The 26,493-nt window shown below is 48.4% G+C and overlaps 1 protein-coding gene across 3 annotated transcripts in view; it reads right to left on the minus strand.

Annotated features, from left to right (window-relative positions):
* HEXD (hexosaminidase D) overlaps positions 1-26,493 on the minus strand; it is a 750,596-nt gene that overhangs the window by 245,522 nt on the left and 478,581 nt on the right. For all 3 annotated transcript variants that reach the window (XM_069654607.1, XM_069654608.1, XM_069654605.1), the window contains exon 9: positions 11,183-11,378. In XM_069654607.1, the coding sequence (XP_069510708.1) occupies positions 11,183-11,378 (196 nt within the window). The remainder of the gene's footprint in view (positions 1-11,182; positions 11,379-26,493) is intronic.

The following is a 26,493-nucleotide window of genomic DNA, read 5'->3' on the forward strand; positions in this document are numbered from 1 at the left end:
CCGTTCGATTGGCTGACACGTCCATTTCTTTTTCTCTTCGGGATCTGTCACCCAACAACTCTGGTTGTATTCCTGTTTCTTGCGCTCTCTGCAGAAGAAGCCTGCTTCTCTTCTCAAGTACTCCGGTGAACTCCAAGCTCCGGAGGGAGCCACAGAATCAGGGGATCCTTTCTCTCCCACAGGACAGCTGGTGTTGCTACCGCTTCCCACTGCGCAATCTCTGCAACTTGGATTCCCAGCTTTAACGACCCTCTCGGCTCTGCGACTCGCTGGATACATAGCGGTGGCACCAGCATCTTCTCCCTCCTGTTTCTGTTGCTTCGTCTGCTGCAGTTTACATCTTCTCATGGCCTGCACACCTCAAGGGGTCTTAAATAGTCAAATGTCCCACTCAGGTGTATGTCATCCGAACCACTAGACCGTATGTTACGGTTCTGCATCTCTGGGCTCCTCTTCCTCGTCCCAGTACCTAGAGCATTCTGGTTTCTTTTTTATCTTATTTATTTCACTCTGGTTGAATGTTTTATCCAATGTATTTTTAGGGGATGCTTCGAAAGAAATTAATGATTGGTTTTTGGTATTATAATTCCAACCAAAGGTGGAATTACAACAATCAGAAGTAATGGTATCAATTCAATGGTATCAATTCTCTTATTCCTACATATACCATTTTTAGGTTGACCGTAGAGGTCTTCACAACTGACAGTTTGTCTAACTTTAGGAAGGGTAGGTTTACTCTGACAACAAGCATTAGGTACTTCGGTACTATGTAAGGCCCATCCTCCAAAAAGGAAGAATACTGCGTCTCTCCTAACGGAGTTATCCAGTTCCCTTGGTGGCCTTCTCCAGCCAGGTGATCCACCCGGCTAGCACCAACCCCCACGGTTAGGATCAGGTAGCAGCTGCCTTCCCCTGGCCACCTGGGAGGAGACTTTAGGCAGGGTTTCGGCGAGGACTCAGCAGGATTCATCAAAGTAGTCCAAAGCCAGTGACTTCGAACCTAGAGGCCCCCTTGAATCAAAGTCCAGTGGATGAACTTGAGGTTACTGCCGGGTGCAAAAGATCAGGAAGAAAAGCAGATGTTCAGATAGGTCCCAATGAGACTGAATCTAATGCAGTAATGGTGACCCAATTGGCAGGGGGCTACAATTACACCCTGAAAAATCGAACCACGACAGACGTGGAAGAACTATACTATCTACAGCGGAGGATCTGCGACGGCCCAGGAGGAACAGATATTACAGAGGGACTCAATAAGTATCTAAAGGTCACAGTATCAAGATTGAAGGAATTGGATGGGATGTTACTAAACAGGTTCCTAGAACTGAGACACAGAATCTCCAGAGATCTTTTGTTTCAATCAAGGGTCTCGGAAAGCTAGACTGAAGGAACTAGAAATTACCTGGGGGGGGTGTGGCCATCTAGCCATGGTGTAGGACGTGCCTTGCTGAACAGCTCCTGTGGATCTGACATTGATCCGGGAAACTACGCTTTAAAAATGATTTATATGCCTAAGGAATGAAAGCACCGGCGTGTGAATGGGTGCCCTGCAATGACTACGAAAAGCAAGTAAATCGTGTGCAGTACCAGGCAGGAAATTGACTTTGAAGACCACGGCCGCACTGAAACAAAGTATCTAAAATGGCGGACAACAAAGGGTTTGCAGCTGCGGCAGCGGGAGCAGCTGATTAGACCCAAGCGGCTGGGCGAAAAGAAGAATGCTGGCCTTTGGGGGCCGTGCGGAGCTCTGTCGGTCGCACGCCTCGCCTTTGACATGGTGAGCAGTGGTTGCTCACGCAGATGCTAAGTCATTGTTTGAGTATTCCGAGCGGCGAGTGGATCTGGGACACAGATATAGCAGCTGTGCGTACGAAATGCTGATGACCGGCATCTAGCGCGCGTGGCCCCCAGCCAGATGCAACTGGCGTTTGCGTGTCCCCCCGCCTCCCGCGCATGTATGCTCATTGCTCTGCACAAGTAATATAGAGCACTGGACTGTGTGCGGCAGAGAGGCTTTTCACAAAGAACAGTAGCCGCGGACAGTAGATATTCAACGACGGTTTTGATTGATTGATTGATATTTTATTTCTATCGCGCTCATGCACAAGTGTTTCAGAGCGCGACAAGGCAAGGGAGGGGAGCAGGGGAGAACAAAACAGCGATCTTACTAGGCCCAGTGACATTGAGAATGCGCAAGTGCATGGGAGAGGGGGGAGAAGAAAAGTGCATGAAGGGGGGAGAGGTGTAAAGTGCGAAGCAGAGGAGGAAAAGATAAATACAATAAATAAATAATAAAGGCAACAAACAGTGGTAATGTAGCCAGCAAGTTGCAAGTGCTAGGTTTAAGGCAGCAGACAGGGTAGGTCTGATAAGTGCAGGAAGAAAAAGGGGGGGCTGTATGGGTACAGATACAGACCCCAGTGCAAGGGGTGGCCCGGAGGCAGTGCGGGAGGGTAGCAGGATGAGCAGGTACCTGGGCCCAAAAGACAGAGGGTGGCCAGGTGCACAGTGCCAAGAAAGAACAGATCAGCAGGGGAGAGGGGGAGCGAAGGCAGAAGAAAAGAGGAACGGTGAAGCCCCGAACATGTATTGAACGTTCTACACGTCCGCAGATGTAACCACACGCGAGGCGCTGTCAGACAGAACGACTGTTACTTTGTATAATCGACAGGAAGCAGGCCGCGCTGTGCGAGGAATCAACGTGGCTGGCAGGATACAGTTTCTGTTTACAGCGGCGGATGACTAAGTGAGACGACAGCTAGAACGCCGCTCTGCTTCATACCAGAAGGTACATAACGAAGCACTATATTGGTGCATGAAAGACATTGGGGCTCGGCTGATGGAGTGCTCTTCTGTTTTGGCTGGGAGACATGGGTCCAAAGATCTAAACTGAAGTGGCCATCCCTAAGAGTAGATGGGACTGATGCAACGAAGCGAGACACGCTGCTATGCAAATGGAAGCATAGGAAGACATTGGCATTACATTAACTAGAAGGAGCAAGAACCCAATTTAGCCTGGACAGTTGCTGGATGACGGCATAATACGAAGGAGGGCACCAAGCAGGCTGAATGCTGACGCTGCAGAAAGGTTCCCATTAGGTTGAATACATCACACTAAGTGCCACATAGGCCCGTGGCATAGTGGCAGTGGTGTGAAGGGTGCATCTATAGACCCTCGGGGACATGCGAAAGGGGTATTGATCATAATAGTCCGAGAAGGTACGTGGGAAGACACAGCCCAATCGAAATGTAACTTTGCACACCACCACATATAGCAGCCCCCTGAGGACGACGCTCCTGGGCCTGACTGACCTGGTGGAGTCACAGTAACACCAGGAAATAAAACTAGCACTATACAGGGGAGCCGGAACTGGATACGCATGCAGGATTGCATGATGTCGGTGAAAGGAGTGAGGGCCAAGAGCAGGAAACCTACAATGGAGACCTTTGCCAAGACGCAGCGGACTCCTACTGCCTCGGCACAGAGCGGAGCGGCAGCTTCCGTGGATGGTACCCCAAAAGGAGAAAACCACCTGGTTCTAGCAGCTATAACAGAGCTAAGAGCCACATGGGGGACAGCAATGGCGGATCTATGGATGGCCTTGGAGAATAAAATAGATGCAGTTGGAATTGAAGTCACTCTGCTGCGACAAGATCTCAGAGCGCTGGCAGAAAGGACAAGTGGCTTGGAGAGTGCGGTAAACACCAACACAGATGTCAGCACAAGTAATGCGAAGGAGGTCCACATACTAAAGCAGCAGGTGGCTAATCTTGAGAACCGAGCAGAAGAAGCGGAATGCAGGGCAAGACGAAACAACATCCGGGTGGTCGGCCTAATGGAGGGAGAAGAAGGCCAGGACCCCACGGATTATGTGGAGAATATGATCCTGCAAGCGATAGGGGCAGACAAGCTTTCACAGGGGTTTATGGTTGAACATGCACATCGGGCCCTGGTGAGGAAACCACCACCTGTGGCCCCACCTCGAGCGATAATCGCAAAGATCCTGAATTACAAAGACAGAGAGAAGATCCTGGAGTACTTTCGTAAAGGTGGAACGATAGAAAGGGTATCTACCAACATCACAGCATATCCTGACTACACTATGTTGGTGCAAAGACAGCGGTACAGCTATGTGGTGGTCAAGAGGAGACTGCGCATGGCTGGTATCAAGTACATGCTGCTGTACCCTGCGAAGCTAAAAGTCTTGCATAAAAGTAGAGCGTTCCTTTTTGACACCCCAGAGGAAGCAGCGGCATGGCTGGACTTGCAGGACTGTCCGGAGCGAGATGAAGAGCAGGATCGTCAGAAGCATGATAAGTGAGGAGGACGTATCGTGAATACTAAAGGGATAAATGGGAGGGGAGCCCCAGTAACTGTATTATGGAGCTTTTGGACTCACTGACCCTGTTGGACTGGAATATAGTGAATAAAATGCACCAGTAAACTGTGTAGTACTAGGCGTAGTGAATTTGAAGTAAGCAGGAGCAGCAGGATTAAGGCAACCTACCACCAGGAATTAGTAGTAAGGCGGCCATTAGGGCGACTTCACCCTGCTGAGCCACGAGTACAGGCTATTGCCTGAAAGGGCTAGATGCGGGGGTGCCTGAGATCCAGGGATGGGGCTGGGCAACAGTTGGGGAGGGTGTTGTTGGGACAGGGAAGGGAGGTGGGAGGGAGTTAGGTTGGGGGGGTTGTTTTTTTTTTTTAGTTAAGGGGAGTTTAAGTTGGGAAACGAGCTTTTATAGACGAGTTAAGCAATTGGATTTGGACTATACAGGAGAAGGGAGGAGTGGGACTCTACCATGCCATGGGAGACCTTAAAATAGTTACCTGAAACGTCAGGGGTCTCAATAGTTACCTGAAGAGGAATAAGGTCATGCTATACCTACGTAGACAGAAGATAGACATAGCCTTACTGCAAGAGACGCACCTGGCGTGAGACAAGATGGAGATGATTGGGAAGAAATGGAAGTGGACTGTGGTGGGTTCATCATATTCGGCTTATGCTAGGGGGGCGATTATCTGGGTGGTGCCACACGTCCCGTTTCAGCTGCTACAGATGCTGGTTGAGACTGACGGGAGGATGGTTATAACGAGGGGATTGGTGGAAAATAGGGATACAAGTGTTGTGAATACATACGCCCCAAACCAAAATACAGCGGCATATTTTAAAACATTATGTAACAATCTCAGCATGTGTGTGGGGAGTGCAGTGATTTGGGGGGGGACTTTAACTGCGTACTAAACCCTAAGGTAGACCGATCAGACGGGAAAATGGATAGACCTGCCTCAACTGCTAAAGCGTTGCAGACACTGCTGAATGACTTTGGGTTTGGAGATGCATGGAGGGCGCGACACCCCCAAGAGAGGCAATACTCGCACTATTCTGCCCCGCAGCAATTACATACAAGGTTGGACTATGTCTTTGTCACACCAGAGATAATGACAGAGATCACGCACGTTGAATATAAAGCGAGGGTCCTTTCGGGCCACTCATCTCTGATCCTCGGATGGCAATATCATCCCCCGAGAGCGAGGATACCGACATGGCGCCTCAGAGCAGAGGCGCTGAGAGACCCCCTCTTTAGGGAGGATATGAGGGAGGAGATTGTTAACTATTTTGAGACGAATACTGGCAGTGTGTACTGGGCCACATTGTGGGAAGCCTTCAAGGTTGTGATGAGGGGGGTTGCTATAGCAAAATCTAAAGGACTGCAAGGAGGGATCCTGGCTGACCTGCGGGAAACGGAGGGAGAATTGGAAAGACCGCTGGAGGGAGGAAATAATACCAAGGAAGACACCGAACTGATACTCAGGCTGCAGCAGAAATGTGCTGGGCACTGGGAGAGATTGTGTAACCTCAACTACAAAAAATATATAGAGAGACAGCATGCGGGAGGGGATAAACCAGGAAGGATATTGGCATGGTTATATAAGAGTGAAACCCCTAGACCCACGATTAGAACGATAACAAGGGAAGATGGAAGGGTGGTGGATACCCAAGAGGGAGTTAACCAGGAGTTTGCAGACTATTACGGGCGGCTATATGGAGATGATGCGGAGGATAATCGCGCAACGATAGTAGAAACACTGGAGGACACAGTATTGCCGCAGATTAGTGCTGAGGAAAGAGAGGAGCTGGATGCACCGATTACTTTAGAGGAGCTAGAAGAGGTGGTGAGACAGTTGCCCACTAGTAAGACCCCGGGGGATGATGGACTCCCAAGTGAATTCTATAAAACATTCAAAGGAGAGGTGATCCCCCCCACTGTTGGATATGTTGAATGAGAGACATGAGCTAGGCAGACTGCCAGAGTCACTCAGAGAAGCAATTATAATACCGCTACCCACACCTAATAAGCCCGGGCATAGCTGCGGTTCATATAGACCCCTATCAATGTTAAATCAAGACAGTAAAATACTGACGGCTGTTTTGGCAACTAGATTGAGGAGGGTCTTTGGTAAATTAATACATCCTGACCAGACGGGCTATGTCCCTAATAGAAACATATCCAACAATCTTAGAAGGCTCCACAGTGTCATTGAATATGGAAACAAGAATGAAGGTGAACTGGCAATTGTGTCACTGGACGCAATAAAGGCCTTCGACTCGGTCAAATGGCCATGGTTGTTGGAGGCCCTGGCTGGCTACGGGATGGGTCCCGGATATATACAGTGGGATAAAATGTTATATAGTAAACCGCTGGCCAGAGTTAAAACTCGAGCAGTGATATCGGAAAGGTGGCAACTCCGCAGGGGCACCAGACAAGGCTGCCCATGGTCCCCTATGCTCTATATATTGGCCCTGGAACCCCTAGCAATCTACTTGAGGCAACAATATGATACGATGGGCATCGCTGTGGGAGGTGAATGACATCTGATATCCTTATCTGCAGATGATGTGTTGTTGTATCTGCGACATCTGGAGGAAAACCTCCAATATATTTTGGAGGTAATGGAAAGATATGCGGGGATGTCTGGTATAGCAGTGAACCCTCAGAAGTCTAGCATGTCCCCATTGGGCGGATATAAAGGGATCCCCTTGAAACAACTACCGGTATTACAGATACCATGGGTGGTTAGCACATTTCGCTATCTAGGGATAGATATATACCACACGGTGGAAGAGGAGCATAAGAGCAACACAGAGGTAGCCATTAAGAAAATCAAATAATTGCATGAGGTTCTGGGTAAAGCTGCTTTAGCAATGATGGGGCGTGGGGCGATGTTGAAGATGGTGGTCCAACCTAGGCTCCTACACTACTTTGGGAACATCCCGCACTGGATACCAAAGAAGTTCTTCACTAGATTGGACAGTATGTGCAGGGACTTCCTGTGGCATGGAACACAGAGCAGAGTGGCCCTCTGGAAGCTACAGAATTTCTATGAGAGAGGGGGTATAAAACTGCCTAATTATGAAGTCTATTATGTAGCTAGCCAGCTGAAATACGTGGCCAAATGGCTCTCAGAGGAGACAACCTCTGAATCCAGGTTGTTTAGGCAAGATTGTGCCCCATTTTACTTAAGAGAGATTATGTGGCTGCCCAAAGCAGAAGTGGAAGGGCGTCCCAAGATGATGGCACTTGGATGGAGGATGTGGCACAGGGCCTGCCAGATAATGGAGAACCCATTCCTGTGTACCCCTCAAGTACCACTGGTTGCACTAGTGGGTGGAGAAAGGCAACTACGGATGATAATCAGAAACCATTGGGAACCGGTTGGAATAGCGACTATGGGAGATATTTGGCAAGATGGGACCATAATAGATTTTGAGATGTTGGGGGAAGAGACCGGGTTGCATGCTGGCCAGTATATCACATATCATAGACTGGTGCAGAGAATTAAGAGAACGTGGCCTGAACTGGTACTGGAGGAAGAACCAGATGCTAATATAGACATAATATATGACATAGCAGAGGGGGGTCACGAGATATCTAGAATATACGAGATGGTGATGTCTAAAGTGGGGAAGGAGGTAGTACAATTGAGACAAGACTGGGAGGGGGAAGTGGGAGCCCCGATGGATTATGGGATGTGGGAACGAGCCCAAGGGCATCATAGGAAGGTGTCGAGGAATGCTAGAATAAAGCAAATGCAATTGTATATCACGCACAGGGCCTATATGACACCCCAGAGGATATCTAGGTTTAAAAATGCAGGACGGCAAGCATGCCCTAAATGTGATGAAGAGAACGCGGGCATGGTGCATATGTTTTGGTCATGCCCTGTTATCAAGCGCTTCTGGAGCAAAGTAGCACACAAGCTAGCAGAAAGAGGTATTAAGATCGTGGTAGATACAGTGTGGGCCTGCTTGTTAGGGGGTTTCCTAGGCCACGGAAACGTAAGCATGTGAGCAAGCTAAAGGACCTGGCATATGCGCTTGCATAGAGAAGAATTGCTATGGGATGGAAGACATGCCATAAACCACGAGTGGAGGTATGGTGGAAGGATTTGCAGAAATGAGCAGAGGCAGAAACTATGGTATGGCAGGAAGCTAGCAATGTTGGGGGGGGAGGAGAAGACAGACCGTGATGGCATGGAAATTATTAATAGCAGTTATTTGGGTCAATGCGAGACACAACGGAACCCATGGAAAGGAATACCCTGTCGCAAGATGTGGGAACAGAGCATTAAAAGAAGTGGGCTTGTAATGGGGGGTGGGATATGGGAAGCAGTGAACACAATCAAGTGATGTATAATTGAAATGTTATTGTATGCACTTCACGTTTGGTTTGTATTGTTTGTTCAAATAACTAATAAAATTACTTTAAAAAAAAACTAGAAATTACCTGGTTCTTCTATCAAGAAGTCATCCGGACCTGGAACTGGCGTTGTACCTCCAAAACCCTTGTTGATATTCAGATTTAGGGTTTTGACCCTAACGGAGAATATCACGGAGCCTTGTAAACATTATCTGCACTTATCGGTTCTATTAACCTCACTGTGTTTATGGAGACATATCCAACCTTAGTTTGTTCTGTTAAGAACAATAAAACAATGTCACACTGGGAAGCCTGAGGAGAAAGAAAGTGGCCACCTTCCATGCAGAGTAGTACTGTTGCATGTTCGGATATGGATCCATGCCAAAATGACCCTGGCCGGGAGGAAAAAAGACCATGTGAGGAGGCAATAAATAGTATGTCCCAGTTATGCAGCTAAGTGTCCACGCTGTATTCATAGGAGTGCCGCTGCATGTTGATGTATTGACAAAAAGAAAAGCAGCCCAAGTAAGAAAGCAATAACAGTAGGTGTCCCATGAGGAGCCAACCCTAATCCACAACTATGCAACCCTAATCCACAACTATAAGCGAAATAATGAGAATTAACTGAAAAACTACAAGCAACCGACACCTATTACACAAGATGAAAGTGAGGCTTAGTTCTTTCATAAGACCAATAAAGACTCCATTTAGATTTGTCACAACCTTATATTAAACACATTGTTCAACTAAGTGGGACAAGAAATGTCTTGATGCTGTTTCTCCACTCACCACGTAGGTCCTTCTTATTTCAGCATTCACTTGGTAGAAGTGTCCACCTGGAAGGTGGCAAATTATCTGAGGAATTTCATCTCGTCTCGAACTAGACAAGATGAAAGGGATGACCGAGTTATCAGACCTCCCAGAGGCTTGGTAAAGAGAGATCAAGCATCCATTAATTAATGATGGGGATCCAAGCTTGGTAAAAAATACTAAAAATAGCCACAATGGCCAAGCTAGCTTTTTTCTGAAAATACTTTGGAGTGTATACCCACTATGGATAGCCATAAAATAACTGGAACATGTCTCAAGTACCCGAATGTTATGAAGGCAAAGGCTATTTTGCATTTAATGAGGTGTCTTAAAATACTGCAAAACACAGAAGCTTGAAAGCACATAACCCAATATTCATTTATTATCATGATCGCTTGTATTAGACTCAAACTAGTAGGAATGATCCTTAAGGCCCTCTAGGATGTTAGCTTTTTCACTTTCTCGTTTAAATTGGTTTGCCAATGACTCTGGGTTTCAGACTGCGTTCTGCAAAAAAAAAAAAAAAAAAAAACTACGTTTCCAACAATTGGAAGACGCAAATTCCCAGTACCCGGAAGAGAGATGGTCTAGTTGGTAACCCAACTATGCTACAATGCACAGACTCTGGTTACAATTCTGGTTTAGGACTCCACTAGAAATCAAGTGGTGTCTGCAGTACCTACAAAATCACTTTCTCTGCCTATCTCTAGGTTATGAATATATATAAATTGCCTGCAAAGTGTACCATTTACCACTGCCCCAATCCCATGTTGTTTCTCTTTCCCGCAACACATTTTGGCTTATGTAATCGAGTCTGCTATCGCAGACAACCATATTGTGTCAGACACAGCAACTCATATTCAAGATGCTTATTTTCCAAGAAAATGTTTACTGTAAGGCACTTCAGTTTCTTGGATCTAGGCCCACACTATCAAATACCAACAAGCACTGACAGGGCCAACAGTTTTGGCTTTTGTATAGGCATAGCACAAGTCCTTTTAGGGCACTGCCATAATGGTAGTAACTGGCCATAAGTGGGCAACAACTGGAAACTGTTTTGAGTACCTAGGCATATGATAGCAGTACCTGTCAAATACCTAAACACAAGATGAAACATTTGGCTTTGCCAATGCTTGTATTCAACAAGAATTCAGACGAGAGGACACACATACTGCTTATAAATCAAGTGCCTGAAGGCCGAACTTGGTTAACACATTTTGGTTACACCAGTACTGCATTTACAGCTGCAAAAATGCTGTTCACTCGCAGAAGACTGCTTTGAAATAACACTGTCAGGTGAAATAACATCCATCACAGAACAAAGTTTGATGTTAGTGATTGATATAACGAACTCAAAATGATTCCAGAGAAATGTGTTTTGGCTGGGCTGGGGCAGATAGGGCTTGGGAATGGCCATTGGTACTAGAATGGCCAGGGATGGGTAAGTAACCAAGCACCCACAGGCTCTGTGTCCCTCCTCACGTTTCATCTATCTTCCCCGACCATGATCATGTTTTTCGCTAACAAGTAGTGCTTACATCATCGCCACCTAATATCCAAAACTAAAAATGGGCCCCATGAGCAGGAGCTTGTTTTAACCAGAAAAACACATAATACTGTTGCTGATGACCAAACAATAACAAGAAATGGGGAGAAGCATTTAGTTTACCTTTGCCAGCCAGTCAAGGCAATTCCTTGAACAAGATCAGCGACTCCACCGTTAACTACTTGCAGCCAGTGCAAATGATTTTCAACATGATGTCCAATGGGTGTTATAGTCTGGTTAACGCCAGTGGCGCCTTTGAATGCACTAGCCAGCCACAATTTGGTGAAGCCACCACGCCGGTACTTCTCCATGAGATTTACTGAAAGTAAACAACAACATTTATGTCCAGGCTATGGCGAAAAGCAAATAAGAATTTTCGAATTTAAGCATGTGTGCTAATTTGAACACCCCCCGATTCATGGATTATTTGCGCCGAAAAAAACGGGATTTATTCGCCATTCTGCCCGTAAATCCCCGTTTAACAAATGGGGATTTGCGGGCAGAATGGTGCAGAAATCCCGTTTTTTCAGCGCAAATAATCCATGAATCAGGGCCAAAATATTCCTTTCCAACATTTAATACTGTTTTAATCTTAGTTTCTGTACCTTTTACAAATTCAAATGTAACTTCTAAAATACATACATTTTTTTTTTCAAAATCATCTTATTGAAGAAAACCAAATGTCATGGGAGGGGTACAGGCGGAGAGCCAAACAATGCTTTCATGCTTTATGACTTGCCATGTGACACTTCAACATTGTCAATAAGCCCCTTGTAAGTTTGTTAAAACCACTCTAGTCATAAATCCTCCACCGGGTTGGACATCTAACAATCTCCAACTCCACCAGCGGGATGACGAAAAAGGGGGGGGGGGAGAAAGGATAACATGGGAAGCATCACAGGTAAATGTAGCCATTACATCACCCATCTCACCCCCCAGAATTGCCCTCTCCATTGGCTTCTCTTAATTTAGAAGAGACCGTATGTATCCACTGGAATGGCCTGCTTCCAAAACGACCATAACATCTCTGAGACATTTTCAACACTGTTTTATTTTCCTCAAAGACAGCTTTAAGAACTGAACACACGAGATTAAGGGCCATACACCTCTCAAGTAAATACTTTCTAGAATCATTAGTAAATTACAGAGCTGCTTACACCACATGTGTTTTTGCTATGCAAATCTTAATTTTCTTTGCATCATTTTAAAACAGTGGTAAGTGTGCAGGTAAACAATATGTATATTTTAATTTCCATACATATCTGTGATGAAGACCCCTCTCATGCAAAATAAGAGCAGCATAGTAACTGGAATGTGCAAACCAACTCCTCGATCTGGGAATTGAAAGTGTCACAGAGAATGTCGATTTAAAATGTGATATACGATCGTCAATGTTCAAGGCAAGCTGCTACTGGTCAAAGGTAAATTACTGGAGAAAATGTCCATGGAAAATGTTTACTGAACGTTTCCATTTTCCTCTAGGTGCGCAAACTCTAGTTGAGGTGAAGTTAATGACAAACAGACCTGGAGATACTGAAACGGAACCCTCTTAGGTATACACAACACAAAAAGGCTTTCTTGATTTCTAGCACTGCTCTGCCACAGCTTTAGTTTGTATTGGTATTTTATTGAATTTATATAGCGTTTTTATCCAAAACGCTTTACAAGAGGAACAAACAAGATACAGCAAGCATTACATAACAATTGAATTAAACCAGTTTGTATGCACCTAAAGGTACAAATAATGAAAATTCCCTTCACTCAGTGAAAATAGATAGAAAGCAGGACTCCAAGCGATAAATTGTTCTTCAGGAGTGAAATAGTGCGGCCCTTACATTTCAAATTTCAAACCATGCAAAATATTTTCTTTTAGAAGGAGCAATAAAATGTTATTGCTCCCCTTCACTCCCTAAGAATCTTTTCCAAAATCTAGGCAATGGAAAGAGCTTCATGTATATAGAATGAGATCATTACAATCATGGAACACCAACATCAATGAATACATAATTTCTGCCTTGAAATGGCACTACCATTTTTTCCAAAAAAGCAAGAAGGATTTAGTGACTGCTTTGCAGGAGGATTCCCTTCCTTTATTGTTGACTTTTGATCTTCATATCATTTAAACATCTTTTACCAGCAAGATAAGTGGAACTCTCAAGAGGTTTCACTTTCTGCTGAGAAATGTCCATCTATAGCATGATGAAGAACTATACGATAATCAGCTGCACTTAGGATAGTAGATTTGGAATCGGAAAGAACTCCTTAAACGAAAGGAGGAACTATTCTTTAATGATAATGATAATGATTTAGAAGGAGAAACTATTCTTTAGATTCAGTCTAACAGGATGCATGTGAATCCATTGTTTTTTTTGTTTTGTTTGTTTTTTAGCTATATAGAGGCATTAATCCAACCAATATTATTAGTAGCAGTGTTTTGTGGGAATTTAGTATGGATCTAACCACGGCCACATTCACATTAGTTGCTCTGTTATTGGGGGGGATCATAAACATTTATTAGCACAAGACGACTAGTGCAATTGCTAAGCTCAGCTGCCAACACAGTCGGCACTGGGCTATATATTTCCTTCATGGACCAAAAGGAAGATGCCGAAATAATCAGTCCTCCCTTTGGGCTTCCTTTCAGGCCTTTGCGCTACTTTACAGACAGTTGCACTCCTGTCGAATTCCACAGTTTCACATAGCCATGTCTCCTGCAAGGCAATAATCAAATAGACATTTAAGTGAGCTACTAGTCCATCATCACTAAATACATGTGCATAGCCATGGGTGTTCCAAGATATCACGATCTGAGTGTCATCGTAACATCTGCGGAAAATGGGATTTAAAGATCACAGGCTGCCATTGTCAATATCCCGTTTCATCATCCTCAGTGGCTGTCGTTTGATGGGGAAGCTGAGAGCGTTTACAATCTCTTATGCCCATGGCATTGGTAACATTTAAGTATGTTGCCTGTTCAATTGCATGTATGTTAGACTGAGAGGGGCATCTCGCACTGTTTAAGTGTTGGCGAAGAGGGGATGTGCTGCGCACTGACCACTTGCTACCCTAGAATGAGATTATTTATCTTGTAGTGGCTTTCCTGTTCTAGTGTTCAATTTCACTGCACTGTCAGCATAATGTCTTGACTTGGTGGAGGGAATCTGATTAGAGGAGCATCCATCACCCATTTGAACATTTCATCCTGAAACGATATAACATAATCTAACAGGGAGTCGGATTTAAAGTGAATGTTTGAGATGTTCGTAGAGCTATGATCAACTTGGTCAACCAGCACGATGTCATTTTAACGAAGGACTCGCAATGGAGCAATGTTAGGAAACAAACTTAGGACTACTACACGATTGAGAGGGGGGGGGGCAGATCCAAATGGGGATATAACTTTTCATTGTAGCACATTAAGCATAATCTCGCCAGTCGGGTTAGCATTCTTCTTGGGATAAATAACCACTTTGGCTACGGCGTTGCTAATTTGACTTGTCAGGTAGACTTGGTTGAGCTGTCTGCATAATCGCACTGATTACCTGGGTTCACATTTTTAGAAGGTAAGGACGTGGGGCAGGATGAGCTCGCATCATCGGCTGCAGCACTTGTACAGTTCCCTATAGTGGTCAAGTGAGGGGCCTGAGGTGTCGATAGTGGGATGGTGGTTGCAGGGATATTGTGTGCCCGGCACAGATGTTACTGAATTAAACTTCTGGCTAATTCGTGGACGTTTAGGATACATCACTGCTTGGGATACTACTTTCCTTTTGCGTTTGTCTGCTTTTTTATTATTAGTCAGGCAATTAACCGCAGACACGCTTATATGTTTGTCCTTGCTGTTCACACCATTCAAACGGGATTTGGCAGTAAAAATCACAGGGATTGATTGAAACTATGGGCCGATTCATAGAATCTGGTGCAGAAAAGGCGCAATGGCCGTGCAACGAGATGGAGTCAGCACAGAAAAATCTTTGCGTGGCACGCGTATTCATGGATTTCCTGAGGCATCAGTAGCTGCAGTGCAAGTAACAGCAATCTGCGCGAGTAACGCCCCCAACCCGCCCCCACGCACAGCAAAAAGCAAGTTCAATGCCTAACAAGACGCATTCCTCCACGCCATCCCTGGTCCAGCACACAGCCCCCCTAGGGAAAATGTGCAGAAACACCCCACGATCCCCAGCCGCACCCCAGGCAAATTGCACGAAAACACCCCGCGACCCCAGGCTGCACCCCAGCGTAATCGCGCAAAAACACGCAAATCCCATCCGCACCCCAGCGTAATCACGCAAAAACACCTCGCAATCCCTGGCCACACTCCAGCGTAATCGCGTGAAAACACCACGCGATCCCCGTCCGCACCACAGCGTAATCTCGCAAAAACACCCCACGAACCCCATGCGCCCTCCTAGAAAACACATGCCCTCCCACGCAAGGCCTGGCCCACCACCAGACAAATGGCGTCCCAACACCTCTCAATCCCCAGCATTCAGCTCCCTCCAGACGGGACATCCCCACCCCAACCCCCCCATCACCCGTGACACCACCCTGCAGGCAGCCCCCTCAACATGGGATACCCCAGCCCCCATCACCCATGACCCCACCCTGCAGGCAGCCCCTACTGATGGGATACCCCCACCCCAGCCCCCATCACTGTGACCCCACCCTGCAAGCAGCCCCCTCCAGACGGGATACCCCCACCCCAGCCCCCATCACCTGTGACATCACCCTGCAGGCAGCTCCCTCCACATGGGTTACCCAGACCCCATCACCTGTGGCCCCACCCTGCAGGCAGCCCCCTCCACATGGGATACCCCCACCCCAGCCTCCATCACCCGTGATCCCACCCTGCTGGGAACAGCCCCTCCACATGGGATACCCTCACCCCAGCCCACCAGATGGGATACCCGCCACCCCAGCCCCCAGCACCCGTAACCCCACCCTGCAGGCAGCCCCCTCCATAAGGGATACCCCCCACCCCAGCCCCCATCACCCATCACCCATGACATCACCCTGCAGGCAGCTCCCTCCACATGGGTTACCCCAGCCTCCATCACCTATGACCCCACCCTGCAGGCAGCCCCCTCCCCATGGGATACCCGAGCCCCCATCACCTGTGCCCCACCCTGCAGGCAGCCCCCTCCACATGCGATACCCCAGCCTTATCACCTGTGACCCCACCCTGCAGGCAGCCCCCTCCAGACAGGATACCCCCACCCCAGCCCCCATCACCGGTGACCCGACCCTGCAGGCAGCCCCCTCCAGATGGGATACCCTAGTCCCCATTACCCGTGACCCCACCCTGCAGATAGCCCCTCCCCATGCGATACCACCGCCCCCATTACCCCACCCTGCAGGCAGCTCCCTCCACATGTGATAACCCAGCCCCCATCACCCGTGAAACCACCCTGCAGGCAGCCCCCTCCACATGGGACATCACCTGCATGATGTACTGTGACATAGTGCAACATCATCACCCCATCGATTGTGTGTCATGCACCTTGACTGCTGTGTTGTGACACCAGAGACACAATATCCACTGGAACATGTATCCTGCAAAACAAAATGAATGCATTCACCCGGCCCACATCCATGACTGTGGCAGCTGGCCAAACAGAATTACAGTCTGCAACCATCTCCCAACATACACGTGTAACAAGCTAATGTCATAGTGAGGCCCTGCTGGCCATGTGACAATGTCTTAGCATCAATCCCCAGGGACAAATTGTTCACCAATGACAGTATCAAACCCACCCTTAATGTGTGCCACATGAACAAACACTGGCCAGGTGTTTCACAGCCCGAGCCTCATTGAGCTGCTATTTCTAGAAGAGAATCCCTAATAAACACATCACTTGTTGGCCCATATGTGAAAGACATGGCAATCAGCCAGTGCACCACGCACCGAGACAGCTGCATTGGGCAGCCAATGTGTATATACAAAGAAATACCAATAGTGTATCCCAGTGCAAGAGGTTGACCAACACCAGAGATAATGAAAACTGTACAAACACATGCTGGTCAAGGGGAAAGTACCACTTGTGTTTTACACAGTATCAAGCAAATCATGCGCAAATGTCCTGAACATGTAACAATCCCACATTCACCCCACCCACCTCACTCACAAGCACAGTGAGGGCAAATGCACAGTGAATGGAAATGCCATTTGCCCATGCACACACAAAATCCCACTTCACACACCACCACTGTTCCGACCCATGTGTATATTCAACCCGCTAATAAACCCCAAACATTACACATGCAAGTAAGCAACCACACACATTACAAATAATGGGCAGGATCAGGGCTACTAAATGGACTTTCAAACAGGCACACTGCAAAAATAACTGACAATGGCTGTGCGAGTAAAGAAAATATATATTCAACTGTTGTATTGTCCTCATACATACAGCAAATAAAATCATAAAATATGCCCAGTCCAAAATAGAAAAATAAAAATGTCCAGGTGAAGACAAATATTTACAATATAAAATACAAAAAATACTAATTTAACAAGGTGACCATGAACCCTCAAACACACTAAAAAAACTATGTACAAGAAAACATGGAGGAAAGTCCAAAGTCGACGCAAAAAAAAAAAAGAAAAGGATACTTACACCTACAGAACTATGTACCAAAGAAATGGAGTAATGTCCATGATCCAAGCTCCAAATAATAATGAAAAAGTAAAGGAAACATATCTACAAAACTATGCACACAGGCAGCGGGCTAGTCCTCCTCGTCGCCAGTGTCACTCAATATCTGGACAAGGGCATCATCGAGCACTGTGTCCACTTCCCCTAGGCAGGCCTCCGTACTCTCCTCGGGGGCTTGCAGGGCCACCAGCATGGACCTCTCCATCCCCTCCCACTCCCTGCAAGTATCCTTGAGGAAGGCAGCCCGCCTCTCTGCCAAACGCAGTGCAATCTCTGCCCTGGCCATGGTGACTCACCTTCCATGCCCGTTGCCTCTGCCCTGATACACTGCCCATATCGCACGAACATGGAAGACATCCTCGATTTGCGTCCAGCCTGACAACGCATACCTGCCCCCTTGGAATGGTTTGCCCTTGGTACAGAAGCCTCCTCCTCAGAGCCTGCTGCTGCCATAGCACCCGTTACCTGCTTTGTATGGACACCCTCTGGCCTGATGACACTAGCCAGGGATGTCTGGCCCGTGCCCTGCTCCTGGGTGCCTGCTCTCCCTCCATTACCATAGATCCTGTTGTAGCCTGCATCGGCATGGTGACCACCTCAGCTGATCCACTGTCGACTCCCAACTCATGCAGGGATGTTAGCTCCACCAGACGGGCCGACATGGGTGGGACTGGAGCACAGGGAGCCCTGGTGGTATCTGGGCCGGAAGGCACCCAGGAGGGCGACTGGCGCACAGAGGAGCAAGACGAGGAAGTGGTTGCATAAGTGGCCATCCCACGCATTCAATTTGAGACCAGGAATGCTACTATCCAGTTCAGGAGATACCAGACACAAATTAACTCGTATGCTTCCCAATACCGACTAGTAGGGGTACCACTCTGTCCCGAATGGCAACATCCGCAGGCATTGGGGTGTCGGTCTGGGTGGAAACAACCGACACCTGTGGATGGGTCCGGCCTGGGGCATGCCGGCAGGTGCATACTGCTGCAGGCGCTGAACCAGGGCCAGGATTTTGCACAGGTACCTCCACGGTGACCTGCACAGCTGCATGCCCCTTGGTGAGGACTGCAGCAGTCACACCCACCTCACCACCACCAGGATGGCCCCTGTGTCTGCTCACCTGCCCCCCCGCTGCCGAGGAGTCCATGTCCACCTTCGCCCTCCTTGACGTCCCCTGAGCAGTTGTGGCCCATGGGTGAGACGCGGCACCAGCCTCCTCGTTCCCCAATGATGTCATGTCCAGGGGGCGTGACTGGGCCTTGCGTCTCTCTGCCTGGGGGAGGCATCCCTGCTACCTTGCTCCACAGCACTTTCTCCGCCCTCTTCTTCCAACGTAACTGCGGATAAGGAGACAAAGAACACAAACATTAGGGTACTGCACCGATGTGTGTTTGTTCCACTGCTAAAGGGTACAACCATCACCACCCTCTACAACACAAAGGTACATGCAATGTACATACATACACATACATGTCGGTCCTTCACACCAGCCAATCCCATCCGGGGACATGGCACTGTCACAACCTATCAATTGCGCATGTTAGACACACATGCATCATGGGCTCATACACATGCCATGCACACGCATCACCTGACAGTCTTCAAGCAGTGCACCGAGCAATCACATCAGAGTCCCCTCAACAGCAAAAGCGCAACATGACTAGGTCACACATTTAAATGCACATGTTACATTCATCCAGGAGTGATGGTCAGTCACACAGTCACATCTTAGACACATACACATTAACACCATGCATGGACATGAGGTTGCCAACACCACCTCATCTGTCACGCTACTCCCACATGCACGTCTCAGACACATGTAACAAACCACATGCACGTAGTGAAATGCTGCAGTACAACACAATGCAAACGTCGTAAGACCATTCAAATCACACATGGTTCACTAAACACATGTAGAGCACTGTCTGGGACATGCACACGGACATCCGTACAAGAGGCATACTTGTTGTAAGCCCAAGTTGTACACTCCCACCATACATTAAAATGGACATGCACTGTGGAGCCCAGAAACACATGGACACTCACCTGAAGACTCCAGACGGAGCAGCAAATCGCTGTCCTGGGTGTGCAGCGCCAGGTAGAATTTCTCCAGGACCTGCATGTCAGTGTTGTTCAACTGGCCCCTACAACCCCGTTGGTTGGCACCAGCCTTGTCGTGGGTCCTGGATTTGAGGTCCTCCCAGGACTTGTGCATGTCGGGGTAGTCACAGGATGCCACCCCCTCCGCGTTGATGGCATCCACGATCCGGTCTCAGATCAGCGTCCCTCTTTCCTTGCCGACCTGCATTGGGGCGTGGAAGAGGGCATCATAATGCCCCAGGACATGCTCCACCAGGATGTCCACTTCTTTGGTAGTGAAGTTGACAGCCCTCTGCCTCACTGACACAGGGTTGCCACTAACCTCTGAAGATGTTGGTTCAGACACGGCAACCCCTGAGGCAGGAGTGGGTGGGCAAGGTGGTCCTGGGGCTGGGCTGTGGAGCGGTGGTAATGTTCTGGCACGTTGTGAGTCTTCTGAATCAGCTAAGTTAGTCACAGGGCCAACGCCAGGAGCACTGACAATGGCTGGACAGCAGGCACTCAAATTGCAGGGCAGATGGGCAGCAGGCAAACAGTGGGCAGGCAGCAGCAGATGGCTCGTAGGAGGCAGCGCAGGGCAGTAGGAGGCTGGTAAAAGGCTCACAGGCAGGAGCGTGGGTCTTCCGTGTCTCTCGCATAGGCAGCCGGAAACAGAGTGACGGTTACTACGCACGTTCAAAATCAGGGCATACACGTGAAGTCAGAGGAAAGGGCCTTATCGCGCAAGTTACGTGACACGCGCTGGGCGTTGGCGTTCAGATTGGGTATAAAGGAGTGCGTAAGACAAACTGCATGTGTGAATTGGAGCGGACATGTGGACTTCGGATTTTTGGGGGTACATAATTTGTTCACTACTGTGACAGTGCAAGCTTCTTATTTTGGTGGGGGATTTGCCTCTGCGCGCATATGTGTGTCCTTTCCTTTTTTCTGAGGCCAACTGTGAGTCACCTACACATTATTCAAACTCTGGGTGCCCCTGTGTATCGTGTACCCCCATTCGTAACATCACAGTAGCTTTCCTGAGCTTCGAGTATGCATTTTTATGTTGCTGAGTGCCACAGCGTACTGTGTAACACTTTCTTTTCACAAGAGCTACCGAGGGGTCGCGTACACGCATTTTTGATATTTGGGGTGCCTGTGGGTTACACGTCCCGTTCATTTTTCCACCAGGGGTAAAATTGAAGCTTGCTGGACCATACTAGTATGTTTTACATCACATACTCTGCCCCCTCACTCCCCAGGACAATTGCTTAGTGTGTCTTCCATTGTACAAATCCATCTGTACCATGTGTTTGAAAGCACCTAGAGGGAAAGGTGGCAGAGGTGGCTGGGGTCAGGGATGTGCAGCAGAAGCTGCTGCCCCCCCTACAGGGGTAGGTGACGTGCAGAGAGAGCAGTGCCCCACCCCCAACAGGATCAGGGGGCTGCAGGTGATGCTACTGTCCTCTGCATCCAGGGTTACGAGCTGCAGGGGCAACTCCTGTCCCCAACAGCTAAGGTCAAGGAGGTACAGCAGTAGCCGGTGCCCCCCCCCCCCACACAGGCACACATACACACATGGGCAGATGATGTCCGTGTGTCGAAGGGGAAGGGACGTCCACACAAAACACCTGTCCCCAGCACCCTGGGTCAGGGATCTGCAGGGTCATCTGATCACCCAAACACCCAGGTTGAGGCACCTGCAGATGCAGCTGCTGTCCCCAACCAATAGGGTCAGCGAGCCACAACAGTATCTGTTGTCGTGTCCCCCCCAGGTACACGGACACACAGGGGCAACTGATGTCCGTGCGTCCAAGGGGAAGGGACGTACAGTTAAAGTCCCTAGACCCAGCTCCCATGTTGAGGCACCTGCAGATGCAGCTGCTGTCCCCAACCGCTAGGGTCAGGGAGCTGCAACAGTATCTGTTGCCCCCCGCCCAGGTACACGGACACGCAGGGGCAGCTGATGTCTGTGTGTCCATGGGGAAGGGATGTACAGTTAAAGGCCCTGGACCCAGCTCCCAGGTTGAGGGACCTGCAGGGCCAGATACTGACCCAACATCAGTGGGTGATGGCATGGACCAGGCCACTAGTGGTCCAGCCCCTACTGCCCTGAGGGATCCCAGGCACACAGGGTCTGCACCACCTTCCAAGAGGCAAAAGCATGCAGAACAGGGAAAGGCTCATTCCCAAAGCACGGCAAAGGAGACTGCCACGTCGAGGAAGAGGAGCTTCAATGATGATGAACGCCACATCCTCGGGGACTACATGTGTGACCACCACCATGACATGTGCACACAGCCAGGGAGCACACATACGCCTGATCACCGTATGGCCCACTGGCAGTGAGTCACGGATGGCATCAACGCCTTGGGGAATGAGAGCCACACCGCTCGTGAGGTCATGAAGCGGTGTAATGGCCTCCACCGTCGAACCAAATCGAAGCTGGGTGCCAAACTCGCTTCTGCTCTGGTGACTGGAGGTGGGTCACCACAGGAGCAGGATCTCAGGCCACATGAAGAGGCCATGAGCGAGTTGATTCATGTGGATCAGCTGCAAGGCGTGGGAGGCCTGCCAGATTACGAGGAAACATCCGGTGAGTAATGAAGCGTGTGCATTCTGAATATGTGTATGTAGATTAAATAAATGTGTAAGATTGTGTAGCACTTCTGCCTGCATTAGTATGACTGCCATGGGTGAACCATGTCATGGTGTACTGAACCGTGCTTAGTTTACTACAGAGTGCATACAACCCATGTGCTGCGCATCGGTTGAACATGGCTTTGGGACAGTAGTCATCCACAACCGTCAGATAGTAAAAGACATTTCCGACATGCTAACACAACATGGCATCTGGCTATGTACATCAGTGATGTTAGTGACTCACCTATGCCAGTCAAGGGCCTGTGTCTGAAGCATGTGCTACACATCATGCACTGCATGTAGTAGAAATTCCACCCACACATGTTCATAGGTGGTTTCCCGCTTCTCATACCTTCCATGAACACTGTCAGCGGGCGGGACATTGTGCCATGAGTGACAGAGCATTTTACTACACGGTGCAAATCCCTGCCGCAGCTATGGCACTGACCCCCTTGTAAGATATTTGTCTGGCGTCATCCATGTTGACCTGCCACACTCAACACACATCCCTCCCCATGGGTGAAGGGTGCATGGCCCTGTCCCTCTTGTGTGTCACTGTCCCCTCTTCCCATCTCCCAGCACGTTATCAAACTCGCCACATCACACACCTGGGACACCACACTCTGCCTATTTCCACATTGTGTGCACTCGCTGTGCCAGTGGTACACTGGTGTTATGTAATTGTAGTGGACTTGGTTGTAATTATGCATGCACTCGTTCTCCTGTAGGTTAATGTCATGTTGCATATCCACTTGATGACTCACAAATGTCATGTTTTAGTATACTGTTTGCTGTGCCATGGGATAGGATGTGCGTCCACAGATACATGTCTGTTGGCAATGTGTGCAGTGCTTACATGGTCAGGGTCATGGGATGTGGTGGCAAGTCTGCATACACCATGATCTAGGAGATTTTTGGACATAGTGTGTGTATGCAAATTATGGCATGTTAACATGCATGGCAGTGTGTTGCAGGACAGCATTGTGATGACAATGCATGTAGTAGATGCAATTAACATGATTCTTCATGTCTTTATGTGTCCATGTGCAGGTGATGAGCCACCAGATTCAGGGGAGGAGGTAGAGGAAGAACAGGAGCCTGAGCACCAATGGAGGACGTGTTGTGCCAGCCCATGAAAATCCACTTGTGCTACAAGCCATCCGGGGAAGGACTCAGTATGAGTCCGACTCCAACGATACCAGTAGCTTTGGTGGTGAACCGGATGTCCATTCCTCTATGCTGTCAAAAGTGAGTGCACCAAGTGTTGCAGCTGTTGTAGCCCGTGCGTCTGCAGGGGGTCACGTCCCCTCACAGGGCCAGTCACTGTTGCCACGTCCGTCTGTGGTGGGTACGGATGCAAAGCCACGCTCCACTGTATTGGCTTCCGGTCCTGGGATGGATGACCAAGGGAGGGATGCAGTCCTGCAGCCACAGACAGCAGCTTCACATCAAGGGCCATGCTACTTTGGGTCCGTCAGGTGTGGGGCATGCACACGTGGTGGACGTGTCACGTTTGGGGAGACAGTGTGGTAGCAGTCAATGTTGCGTGTTGCACAGCAACCGGGTGCTTCCTATGAGATGTTGGCTCAGAGCATGGATAGGGTGGCCAATTCTATGTTTGCCTGAGAAACAAAGGTAGCGCACCAGATGCAGACATTGCAGTCCACATGTCACTCACACAGGCTGCACATGGAGGCCAGCAGCAGGGGCCGACGGGCCGATCTGAGGTCTCTGCAGGCATCCCTGCTTGCAGAGGGTCGGGCCCACAGGGAAGCCCAGAGGCAAGAGTTTCTAGCCCTCAGAGCTTCAATGGAAGTGCCCGCAGTACACAGTACCAACAGCAAATGCAACTGTGAGTCATACCATCTCGGAGAAACTCTGTGCATCCCGTGAGGTGTTGCATGCAGAGCTCCATGGCTTCATGTTGCAGATGCATTCATCTGGGTCCCGCCTGCCCGCTGCCATGGAGGACCAGGCCAGGGCTATAAGGGGTCAACCTCCCATACCACTACCACCTTTGCATGCTACACAGGAAGGTGGCGACAGCAGCGACAGCCCTCCCAATCCAGGATAGCTGTGCGGTCCATGAACCCATGGAGGGAATTGTACACCCTGCCCCTCCCCCCTCTTAAGTGGAACCCCTCCAGCCCCCCATCCAAGATAGACATTTTGTTTCTTTTTTCCCACCACACCCCGTCCCTGCTTCCCGGCCAGATGTTGGCATGTCATATTTTGTTTTGCCCTTTCCTGGTAGTGGTCTTGGTTATTTTTTGTATTGATTGCCCTTGAGGTATGCCATTAACACCTCCGGGACTATACATGTGCAGTGGTGTACGTGCAGGCATGCCTAGTGAAGACATCTAGCATGTTTGCATGGGGGTGCACAGGATGGCATGTGCAGGTAATCATAGCTTTGTTTTTCCATGGCACGTGTGCGCTGTACCAATTATACTGCACAATGGGTATTTTAATATGTTCGCCCATGTTGTTCCAGTAATCCGTGATATGGCGGGGACTGCTGTCCCGGGTGAGACATCCTTCACCATTTGAAGTCCACACTCCTCATGCCCTCCACCAGACAATGTCCTTCCTTTGACGAATTAGGCAACACATACTGGTGAAGGTCATGTGGGATTTATAACATGCAGACACATTTATTTGGCAAGCATTTGCACTGTCTTGCATGTTGGGCATGCTTTATTGTTGGGCATCTTTGCTGCATGTGTCGGTTGTCTTATATGTCCTTTGCATGCTCACATGGCATTGTTGTTTTTTGATTAGAGCTCATGTCACTGTGTAAGCTACCTATGTGGATACCTCAATGGGCGCACTGATTGTGCTGTGCAGCATGCCATTGTACATTGGTAAACCAGGCCATGGACTCCTTGATCTGTCATTTCCTTATTGTTCACTCTCTGTGCCACTTTCTCTCTCTCTCCCTCTCTCTGGTGTGGTACACTGTACAAATCAATGTCAATGGCCATTCAACCTGTGTCACCCTGTATTGCTCCTGCACTTGTGTTGTATGCATATTTTCTTTCTGGTATCAACTGTGATCATGTATGTGAATGTAGTTTGTGCCGTTACTCTGCATTGCATTACATGTAGATAGAGCATCTCTCCGATGGTGTGCATCGTATGCAAGGTCGGTACGTGCCACGGACAGGTGAGTGCATGGCATTTGTTGACACTTTGGTGGTGTTTGCATGGGAGCGGGGCACTGTCACTCTGGCTTTACTAACCTTTAGCTCTGTCACTATTGCTCCAGGGTTGTATTAATCACCCAGGGGTGATGCCAATGGTGGTTATGGTCTTGATAATCTGATGGATTGCTGGAGACACAATTTACTGATTATGATAACTGTGCTTTCTGACTATGTCCGGCTTTCATGGTTGGTTGTGGGTGTGTAGCATGGTCAACAGTTTGTGGACTGTGGCAGGGGCAGATGTTTGAGCTGAGGTTTGCCTCATTCAACATTTATCAGGTCTAATGAGTGGCACATCTGATACCTATCAGGGCTTGTGGGATTAGGGATGTTTCTCAGATTTGCTGGGTCAGATTTATGGTTCAACTATTAGTGTGTGCTACAGCATTGTCATTCCACAAACATGTTGCTATGTCTGCTGCTATGTGGCCTATTTGGTCTTACAGAGCTTCAGGTTTTGTATTGTTAGTGGGTTTTCTTCCTTTTCTCAGGCATGTGGCAACATGGTGTATGCAGCTTCTAGTGCAACGCATCTGGGTGCATGGTGGTAAGGCATTGGAATAGATGCAGCATTACACCATAGGTATGCGGTAACAATGAAATCTGCATTGACCATGTTCTGGGGGTTTACAGTGTACTTTTAACATTATTTGTATGTTTAGGATGTTAGATGTTTGCTTGTCGTTGTTAGCTTATGTCTTCCCTTGGCGCTCCGTCAATGTGCAGGAGTACTTTGTGCCATCGAGCATGGTTCTGGCGGAAGAGCAAGTGATGAGTGGATTATTCATTGTGAAGACATCCACTGTATATTCTCCTAGTACCTTTGTTATGTGCTCGCACCACATGT

The sequence above is a fragment of the Ambystoma mexicanum genome, chromosome 3q, assembly GCF_040938575.1.
Source record: "Ambystoma mexicanum isolate Mex_15411 chromosome 3q, UKY_AmexF1_1, whole genome shotgun sequence".
Lineage (NCBI taxonomy): Eukaryota > Metazoa > Chordata > Amphibia > Caudata > Ambystomatidae > Ambystoma > Ambystoma mexicanum.